The 10,613-nt window shown below is 53.1% G+C and overlaps 2 protein-coding genes across 10 annotated transcripts in view; one reads left to right on the forward strand and one right to left on the reverse strand.

Annotated features, from left to right (window-relative positions):
• HSD11B2 (hydroxysteroid 11-beta dehydrogenase 2) overlaps positions 1-10,318 on the reverse strand; it is a 15,404-nt gene extending 5,086 nt beyond the window's left edge. Inside the window, exon 1 of the mRNA XM_029924233.1 lies at positions 10,210-10,318. Coding sequence (XP_029780093.1) covers positions 10,210-10,318 — 109 coding nt within the window. The remainder of the gene's footprint in view (positions 1-10,209) is intronic.
• ZDHHC1 (zinc finger DHHC-type containing 1) overlaps positions 10,140-10,613 on the forward strand; it is a 19,973-nt gene continuing 19,499 nt past the window's right edge. For 3 of the 9 annotated variants that reach the window (XM_029925423.1, XM_029925424.1, XM_029925426.1), the window contains exon 1: positions 10,146-10,435. The gene's annotated coding sequence lies outside the window, so the exon portion shown is untranslated. Of the gene's footprint in view, positions 10,436-10,613 lie in introns of all 9 variants that reach the window. The other 6 variants (XM_029925422.1, XM_029925427.1, XM_029925432.1 and 3 more) reach the window with 5 other exon arrangements.

Below are 10,613 nucleotides of genomic sequence, written 5' to 3' on the forward strand. Positions count from 1 at the left end.
ATGGCGGCCGGGCTGGGCTGGGCTGGGCCGGGGCGGGGCGGGGGCCGGGCTGGGGAGCAGGGAAAAGGACTTGAGGCCGGAGCGAGGGGCGCGCGGTGCAGAAGAACACCAGCCAGGGGCGGAAGGGATACTCGCTTTCTCTGTTCGCCCTCGGGCCGAGCTTATAAAGAGCCCCGGGGGCGGGGAGAGGGCGGGGCGGAGGCGGGGAAGGGGCGGGGTTTTCCTCCACTTCTCACCCCGCACCCTCCTCTGGGCGGGTGCCCCCCCTCCGCCCCGCCCCCGCGGCCAGATCTGCTTTCTAAGAAGCCGGAACAAAGTCCTGAAGTTGCTGCTAGAGGGTCAGCCGCCTTGCCGTGGACCTTGCCGGGAACCAGGCCAGTCTGTGTAGCCCTCGTGCCTTGCATCTGTTCACTCCCGCGCCACCCCCACCCCCGCGCTCCGAGAGCAGTTGAGCCACAGCTCCTAGGTGAGCACACCCAGCTCACACTTGCTCAGGACCCCTGAGGACACACACAACTTCCATCAGTTTTCCACACTAACAGCACCGCCGCGGCCTCCCGGCCTGCTGGAACACCGCAGGGAAACAGCCGGCCTTTACCCGGCCGCATCAGCCACCGCGGGCTCACGCGCCCCACCCCCACGCCGTGCGCGGCCGCAGGTCCCTCTCGCACACACACGCCCTGACGCGCGCTCACACCTAAGCTGCCAGCGGCCACAAAACCGGCTGCTCCGAAGGCCGGAGGGAGCAAAATGACTGCCCGGGTTCTTGGGAGTCTCTGGCCCGCCTTCCCCCTTCCCTCCAGGGCCCAGTCCTGGGGATGCACCAATCCCACCTCCTCCTGCCCCACAAGTGTACGTGTGTGGGAGTGCAGGTGTGTGTGCCTGTGTGTGTGTGTGTGTGTGTGTGTGTGTGTGTGTGTGTGTGTGGCGGGGCTGGGGCTCACAGAAAGTGGCTAGGCTTCGCATTACCTCCAGCCCACCCTCCAACTGGTACTTCTAGAGCCAGGCCAGTGGGGACACCTGAGGAGTCAGTACCGGCATCCTCTAGGGCAGGGTGATCCTTGCCCTACTCCCATGATTCCCCAGGGTATAAAATAAGTGCTGTGAATGTGGGTGCATTTCCCTGCCTGTATGTATGAAGATGTGTTTGTGTGTGGCCCAGCGGCCCCCCATCCTGCCCACCCCCGTGTCTGGCACCCTGTGTTTGGCATCCATGCTAGGGCTCTGCCAGGCACTAGGAGTTGGTGCCAGCACCTGGCTGCCAGGCCCTATTCTGAGGGCAGTAGGTGCAACCCATGGCAGAAGGAGTCCCTGCTTCCGGTGGGCCTCTGGACCTTGCCCAGTGTCTCATCTAGGCCTGCACTAGGTCCTGGGAGGTCATGGAACCCCCCACCCCCACCCCCAGCCCTGTGCCCATTCTCTATCTTAGGTGCTCAGGCTCTGGCCAGGACTTCTAGGCAATGCCTCCTCTAAAACCTTCTCTGCCACCCAGGCATGACTCCCTGGTAGGCTAGGGGAGTCTCAGGGATGGGGCTGGGGGCCACTTAAGCGGAGAGGCTCTGGGTGAAGGACTCACCTGCCCAGAGCCACTTCTGTGCCTTCTTATAAGCACAGATGGCAGACTAGCCTTGGCCCTAGGAAGCAGGACTTGTCTGGAGACGATGTATGTGCCTACCTTTTAGTACATGACCTTGTGTGCCTGTTTGTGCCTGTATTTGTATACACTTGTGTCCATATCCTGTGCCATGACCCTGTATGTGCATGTGAGTCCATCTGTGTATGTTGTGTATACTTCTGGTGACTCCCCCTCAGTCTGGGTCATCCTTTGGAAACTCGGGGAAACATTTCTTTTCCAAAATGTGCTGACTTCTGTTGCTCCGAATCTATGGCCCAGGCTCACAGGTAGACACAACATCCATGGCCTGACTTCCTGACCCGATCTGTAGACCCCAATTCATGGGACAGCCTCTCTCCCATCTCTCTCTCTCTTTCTCTCTCTCTCACACACACATACACACACACACACACACACCCCTCTGGCACTCTACTGAAAATCTGCTTATGGTTTCTCAAGCCTCAGTCTATTAAGGGCTTCACTGTGGAGCTGGGGAGGGGATGTAGAGGAGGAGATGAAGTGGGGGGTCCCAGGCAGTCTTCAAGGTTAAGGCCATGCAGGTAGTACCAGCACTTGCCCAAAGAGAAATCAAAAGTAGGAGAAGTGGAAGTGGGACAGCAAGGTGAGAACAGAGACTGAGAAGCAGGATTCTACACTGTCCTGGGAAGGAACCACGAAGGATTCTGGCTCATTGGGAAGGCCATGATGAGGAGAAAGACTTGCAGAGAGGGGTATAGGGAATTGCCTTTGGCTGCAGAGTACAGGATGGCTGGGATGGGGAGAGGGTGTTTCCAGTCTATCTTCTGGGATGCTCTGACACCTTGGACAAACCCATCAGTGTTGTGTGACTTGGGTCTTATGGAACTGAATGATCTGCCACATTTTTATATGTGCCCACCCAACCCAGCCCAATTCATCCTACTTCCAAGGCCAGGTTTCCTTCCGAGGATCTATGGTGCAGCCCCCTGCTGCCTCCTCAGCAGCTGAACACTTACCCCTCATCAGGCGGAGACATTCTAGAAGCAGAAAGAAGGTGGTTCAGGCAGTCACAACTGGGAGGGGCTGGCCCAACCCTGTCTGAGACCTAGTGCCAGCTTGTGCCTGCCCAGGGGCAGAGAACCAGCCTCTGCCAGAACCAGGAGCCTGGGCTGGCAGGGGCCTCCATGGAAGAGAAGGGAAGGGGGGCAGAGGGCAGGAGCCCCAGCAGATAAGGCAGGGCCTGGCAGGGGCAGAGGAATGAAGGGCAACCAAAAGTTCAGAGCCCCTGAGCCACCCCACCCCTCAGCTCTCAGCCCATAGTCTCCCTTAATCCTGAGTCCGACACCCCCCTCCCCCAAACCTTGGTCAGAATCCTGGTGAGCCAAATCCTTAGCTTGCCCCAGGCTCTAGAGGGTCAGGGGTTGGGAACAGGGGTGACTGGCAGGCGGGCTCCAGTCCGCTCAAGCTGAGTCTGGCAGCTCACTGGCACCATCTGCTGGCTTTTCTGGGAGGGCACGGCTCTGAAGGGGATAGAGTGAAGGTGACTGCTGGATTGGAGGACTGGAGGAACAGAAGCTGGTGCCGGGTGCCAAGTGGCAGTCTCCAAGAGTTCATCCTTTGTCCCCTGACCACCCTGGGGCTTCTGGAGCCAAGACTCCATCGTTACCTCTTCCTCCCTCGGTAGTGCAGCTCAGAGGCAACAAAGTCCCAAGGAGACCTTGTCTTGTGCCCGGCGCCCTACTGGCACTCCAGCACCCATCCTCCCAGGGCAGAGGGGGCCCTCTCCCTGCCAGTGGCCAGTACCTCCACCGGGCCCCAGTGGCAAACTTTTATTGAGTTTCTACTGTGTGCTAGGCACCATGCTGGGTTCCCTGGGCGTCATAACAACCACTGACCTTTCCCACTGGAAGCCACAATGGAGAACTTCCACCTCAGTCTGGTACCACTTTCCTCCAGCACTGTTCTTGTGCTGCCCTCTTCTCCGCTACATTTCTCTAAAATGCCCTACAATCACCATCTCCACTCTCCCCCCACACTGTAGCTCTGCATCAGCTCCCCCTCCTGACCTTGCCAAAGGTCACCAGAGAGTGACCTCCTAGTCCCCAGAAACCTTAGACACATTTCTGCGTTAGTCAACTTGGCTTCCTTGAAGCCCCTGCCCTGCTGGCCACCCCTCACTGCTCCAAGCCCTTTCTCCCTCTGGCAGCCATGAAAGCACCACTGGTGGGTTTCCTCCTACCTCCCCGGCTCTCCTTCTTGGTCTCTTTCTCGAGCTACTCTTCCTTGTGGATAAACCTCTGGCTGTGGAGGCCTAGTGCTCAGGTCCTCCCCCTCTCTGCCCCAGGAGTTCATTTTCCTGCTCACATGCTGGTGACTCCCACACTCCTTTCTGGCCAAGTCCTTGCACATGACTCGAGGCCTATGTGTCCAGCTACCCTGGATGTCTCTCCTGAACACCTGTAGGCTCCTTACCCTTGGCCTTTATCCAAAGCTGGTGTCATCATCTTCCCTAGTTCTGGCAGCCTCTCCCTCCCTATCTCCTCCTGAGTCTTCATTCCATGCACTAGCCTCCCTAGGTTGGGTACAGAGGCCTCACAATAGCCCTTTTGTAGTAGGTATCATCATTATTCTTTTATGTTCAAGGAAATTGAGACTTTCAGACACTCAGAAAATTGTTCAAGGTCTTAAACTCAGGTACACTTAAGTTTGAATCTTAGACTAGCCCCTAGATTCAGACTCAGGCATACCTGAGCCCAAAGTCTGGGACCTTGAGAACTGGGCTAATGCAGGACCACGTTTGCCACATGTGGCCTCTTACAGTTCACTCTGAGGGCAAAGGAGAGCTGGGAATGGTCTTGGGCAAATGAGATCCCTGTCCCACTTGGTCAGGGAGTGGATAAGAGTGGAGGCTGGGAGTCCTATTGCTGCACTCAGACAAGGGACAGAAGCAGAGGTCTGTTTTGAGCAAACTGGGCCCAAGATGCTCATGGACATGCAAGGGCTGAGCCCAGAGGTGGCTGGATGCTCTCCAGCACATCACTCCGTGGCATGGGAGCCCAGGGGATTGCTGATTCACTTCCACATGCCCTTGGCATGAAGTGAAATCCCCCTGTTTTCAGAGGGACCCATCTAGGCTGTGCACACCTGGAAATCAGGCCCTTTGGTGACCGGGGGGCGGGCGGGGGTGAAGTGGTAACGCAGGGGAAGCTAGGTCACTTGTTTTCTAAACTGTCTTGCACCCTCCTCTGAACTTCTTTTCATTTGTCTCCAGGATTGAAGGCAGATATTTGGGGATTAGGGCCCTTGAGTTTGGGAAAAACTAAGAGAATGTGCTTAGAAGGGTTTTCTGGACCAGCCCCAGAGGGAAGGCAAGCCCCAGTTGAGAACATTTGCCAGGAGAGGTTGGCTGACGCCAGGTGAAACTGGCTGTCTTGGATCCTGAAGTGTGGCTTTGAGTTATTCATAATCCTCTGTCATATTTACTGTGTGTTTGTTGTATGCCAGTCCTTGTGTTTGGTTTGCTCATCCTTTATCTTATTTACTATGCTCACATCACCCGTGTGAAGCAGGTGCCATCATTATTCCCTTCCCATACATAAGAAAACAAACTCAGAGAGGTTAAATGACATGTGGTAGGTCACACAGCCATCTAGACTCTATACTTTCCCCCTGGCCTTCAACCTAGGTAGCGGTTTGGGTTTGGGAATACCCAGAGGAAAGACTAACAACCTTTTTTTTTTATTTGACCTTGGATTAGAAACATGTCAACATGTCTCCCAACAGTAGAATTAAGGCAAGTTGTTAACACTAATTCCAAAACTTGCTTCTTTACAGCTTCTATCACCCCCAATTTAGGCTTTTTTTTTTTTTTTTTTTTTTGCAGAACAACTCCAAAAGATACAAAAATCAGTTGCTGTTGGCTAGCTGGTTTAGTTTATTTGCATATATATAATTCAGCCCCACCTCTGGTGGCTAATACCCCCTGGGGATGCTGCGGCTGTTTTCTGATTGCTGGTGGGGAGGCCTATGTGTGTTGTTTTTTAAATAAACTGAAACCAGATGTAGGGAAGTTTTGTTCACAGCCTTGCCTACAATTTTCTCCAGCAAATTCCTTGAAAAGCCAACCACCTATGAGTGGTGCCGTTCTCCCGGTACCACTGCTGGCATGCAAATGGAGAGCAGGGTTAGGATTTCTAAAAGTGAAACAAAAGGAGAGACAACAGAAGCTTCTTGGGTCAAGGGCTTTTGAGACTGTGGGACCATCCCCTGGTAGAGCCCGGATTTTTGTCCTTACTCTTCCCTTCTCCCTAGAGTTGGGGGTTGGGCTCAGGAGGGAGTAGGGGGTACAGTGGTGGAGTCTTGGCCTGGGCAAGAGTCCGAATCACTCTACCGACCATTTGGTGGAAGTATGGATTCCAAACTGGTGCACATGTTCCCTTTGCAGCGCTAACTGCTGGCATGAGACCCCAGCCCTCCAGATTGGTTGATTTGTGTCAGTGGAGGGGGTTATCTCCTGAAAGGGGCCCAAAGCCACTCTTGCTTCTATCCTGGGAAGACCAGCTGCTCAAGGTGGTTACCGAAATATTTTTAACTACCAGCCAGGTCTAGGGCTTTTGTAATGTCCCTTGAGGACCTTGTTAAATGATTCCTTGTTCAGAGATACAGCAAGTGCGCCCACTGGTCACAGTGCCAGGGGGTTAGCATTTTTCTTTGGAATGTGAATTGGATATTGTCATAGTGAGGTATGACCCAGTCCCCGGGCAGGGGAGAACACTTCTTTCCCAGCTCCAACCCTCATTCCTAGCTCAAAACGCTGTTTTTTTAGATTCCGAGCCTTTTCAGATAATTGTGTCAGGTTACATAAGGTTTCGAGATATGAACACTCAAAGGAAATTCCGCTGGGAACAGGCCTGAGAGGTTCCGGCACATAATTTGCTTTCAAGTATTCGAGGGAAAATTCAGTTGTCTCAGGCTGCACATTTCTGAAATAAAGTAACAACTGCCAGCAACTTTGCACACATATACCATTTCCCACAGAAGTGAGCGAGCAAAGAGATAGATTTCATGATAGATGGAAATACCCCTCCCTGGGGAGCACAGGCAGGCCTGGATGGAGGTCAGCTGCAAAGAGGAGCTTTGACTAGGGGGCCACTGACATTCTTACCAGCCCAAGATACCTTTTACTACCCCCACCCCCACCCCCTGCATCTTTGGTAACACATGTGGTAAATACAGGCCTTCAGTTTTCCAAGAAACATAAAATAAAAGCTGAATTACTGGCAGAGAAGCTTTAAAAGCTTTAGTTCCTAGGACTCTGTGGGCACATTTTCCACACACCATGATTTTTATTACACTTGCCTCCAAGGGACGGCCCTGCAGCAGCTCGGTTGCATAAGGTGCTGTTTCCAAACACCTTGTCGCCAAGTAGAGACACAGAATAAGTTTTATCTAGGTCCGAGAGTATTCTGGAGGGGTGACATCGTGTTCCAAGCTGCACTGGTTATAGTCAACAGTGGAAAAGCTGCCAAAACCTTCTCACCAAGGAAGCTGAGGGAATGTTCTAAATACTGAGCAGTACTTCTTTCTTAAAGCACAAAGTAGTCATAAAAACCACTTAACAAGGAAAAATTAATGGGAGGGAAATATCCTGAGTATAGCAAAAAAAAAAAATCTTTGCAAGGGATATGGAAAAAAATAGATTTACTATGTGGAAGGGACATGGCTATTAATACTGGAAAGTCAATTTTCACACCGAAAATAATTCACCAAGTATCATTTACTAGGAAAAGAATTCCTATAAGAAGCACTATCCTTTCCTCCCTCCCTTCTTCCCTCCTTCCCCCCCTTCCTTCCTTCCTTCCTTCCGTCCTTCCTTCAGCAAACATCTATTGAGCACTTACTGTGTTCTAGGCTCTGTGCTAGGGAAGCCATGGTGAGCTAGATAAACATCGTTCCTCTCCTTGTTGTGGTCTCTCGGGCCAGCTGGATCTAATCAGATCACTACACAATCAAGGACCCACTGGTAGCAGAAACCAGAGTCACATGGTGCTATTGGAGTAACAGCCTTTTCTATTTTGAGGATCAGATAAAGCTTTCCCAGATGAAGTGATGTTCCAGGTAGCAAGAGCCTCAGTGCAAAGGCCCTAGTATAACAGCAAGCCCGGTCCTTCGAGGAAAGGGAAGCCATGAGGCCACAGAGGTCAACCAGAGCCAGGGGGGCACGGGAGGTCTTGGAGACTGCTCTAAGGAGGAGATTTTGATTCTAATTTCGTGGTACATGGAAATATTGCTCCCTGGGGGAGCAGGGAGAGTCAAAAGGGTTGTAAACAGGAAGTAAACTAATCAGCTTGGCTTTTTTTTTTTTTTTTTTGGACTGTCACAAGCTATGAGGAGAATGGACTGATGGGGGTGGGGAGCCCACAGTGAAAGCAGAAAGGCCAGTCAGGAGGGCACCGAACTTGCCAGGGCAAGAAATGCTGGTGGCCATGAGAACAAGCCAAGTGGAATGGGCCAACCTATCCAAGGGTCCATTGGAAAGGGTACTGTGACCCAGACAAAGTGAGCCCAGAGAACAAGAGCTGTGACACATTCCATCCAGCCTCATTTCATAATTAAGATTTAATTTCAGTAGTTCACAAAATGGATAGCATCATTTCGTGGTCTAGATTATACATATCAATGTCGACTACCAACTGAACACTTGTGCGCTTTATAAGTATGTGCACATTTTCAGGCCTCATCATCCTCATGCAGTAGTTATTGTTACCCTCATTTCACAAAAGAGCAAATGGAGAGTCACAGAGGTTAAGAAATTTGCTCAACTGATGACTGGCAGAGTTGGGATTGAAACCCAGGTGACAAGTGGCAAGTGTCCGGTAGCCCATGCATACAATGGCTCTAATTAAGGATGGGCTGTTGGTTCAGCGAGGGCAAGGTGAACTGCTTTTTCCCCACCCCAGAGGTCTCTTCTGGTGGCAGTTCTAGGAGTCATGTAAACCAGTTTGGAATTCTCACCACATGTATGTGCAAGCCCTTAGAATCACAGTTGGACCCTTTTCTCCCCCTGGCCTGGGCTCTTCACCCTGGGCCTTGCTAGTTGGGGGCACCTGCTCTGGGCAAACAAGTCCTGCCTGAGGGGGTGACTTCTGTCCCAGAAAAACGTGTCTCACATTTTCATAGAAATTGGCCAAAGGGGGCAGGAGGAGCTAGAACAACACTCTAAGTAAAGGGAACCCTGTGGGAAAAGCCCTGGGGGTGGCAGCAAATGCTGTGGGTTCCAGGAGCTGCATAATCCTCAGAGAGGGCAGGATGAGGAGGTAGATAGGAGCCTGCCAAGCCGGTACTTGGAAGACACACTTTGGTGTTTCAATTCATCCCAAAGGCAAAGGGGAATCCTGGAATTGTCTTACTCAGGCAACTGATAAGATGGCGTTTTCATGTTGAGAAGATTTCTTTGCCATCTGCCTGCCTTGGGTGGAGGCAACGTGTTGCCCTCTTTACTAGGTGATGCCCTAAGGAGTGTCAGGTCCTGGACTAGGGACCACACTATGTTAACAGACTCAGGAAGAACATGATGAAACTACCTGTGCTTTTAAAAAGCAGACTTGGCCAGAGGGAGTCCTTTTCTTAGAGAGCCTGGCCTTGAAGATTTGGAAGACAGAGGTTCTTCCCGTGTTTCAAGGAAGCCTGAGTTCAGGGAGAGTCCATTTCCAGGGTGCCCAAGGAGAAAGGGAGAGGGAGAGGGAGCTTTCAGGGAAGCCAGGTCCAGCAGGGAGGTCCCCAAGGCCGGGGAAGGGAAGAGTCTTCAGGCCCTACAACCAGGGAAGCAGGCACCTGTCCCCTGGCAATCTTGGGGCAGCAGGCAAGCCCCCTTAGAGCCCAAACCTAAAAGTCCTGTGGTTGGGACAATGACTGTGGCCTCAGTACCAGAGAGGACCCATGGAATAGAGTGTGCGTCTCAGGCTGCTATTTCAGGAGATCCCAAGTCCTTGGAATAACCTGGGTAAGAGGAGCCTAGCAGAGACCAAGACTGAATTTCCCATCAGCCTGGAAGATGGGGGCTCCCAGTTGGATTTCTGCTTGATATAAAGGAAATATAAAAAGGAGATACTTTGTGCTACATATTTTCTTTTATACATCACACTTTATATTATGGGGAAACCTGCATATTTACTTGTGTATTTGTCGATACCTGTCTTTCCTTTAGCCTGTACTCTCCCTGATGGGCAGGGATCTCGTGTTCCCCATGGTATGCCCAGCGTCCAGAACATACTCATTAAAGTGTGCAGGCTGACTGGGATGTCTTCCTGACAGTGGTAGTCTCGGGAGAAACTGAAGGGGGGCACGTTTGGGACAAGTCAGGAATTCGAGAAGACAGCTGTGGAATGAGGGTGGGGGCAAGTGGGTTTTCGAGGATAATAGTTGAAAGGGAATGGGGAACGGGGTGGCTGGGGTTCCAGGGGTCCCCGGTGAGCCCCGCCCCAAGCCTGGGTGCCGGCGCGAAGTGACGCAGCGCGGTTTGGCCGCTGTGGGGCGCCGTAGCCCGCGCCGTTGCCAGGGGAACGGGCCCAGCTCCTGAAGAGTTCAATCCCGCCTCGGCCTGGCCGGGGCCGTACATCCAGTCCGCTCCAGCCGGTGTCCTAGGACTTGCCGGCCCAGCCTTCGTCGCGCGGCCCGGGATGGGGCCCCCTCCGGGCTGCGCCGCCGCCTGGTCCCGGGGACCATCTCCGCTGTGAGGGTCTGAAGTACAGCCACCGTAGGAGAGTGGACCGCCAGGCGCGGGGGCTGAACTACTGGGTGACCTTGGCAGGGCCGATCTGGTTCGGTCGACGCGACGCGCAGGTGAGGAGCCCCCACCGCGGTTCTCACCTCGAAGCCTGGCCGGAGCCACGGGGTTGTGGCCGCCGCCGCCCGGCTGTGCTCTGTGCTCCCCTCGGCCTGGAGCCCGCCGGGCAGAACGCAGGGTTTCCTTCTAGTATTCATCAGGTTCACTTATCTGCATTGAGCGCCTACTGTGTGC

Source organism: Suricata suricatta, chromosome 16 (assembly GCF_006229205.1).
Source record: "Suricata suricatta isolate VVHF042 chromosome 16, meerkat_22Aug2017_6uvM2_HiC, whole genome shotgun sequence".
Lineage (NCBI taxonomy): Eukaryota > Metazoa > Chordata > Mammalia > Carnivora > Herpestidae > Suricata > Suricata suricatta.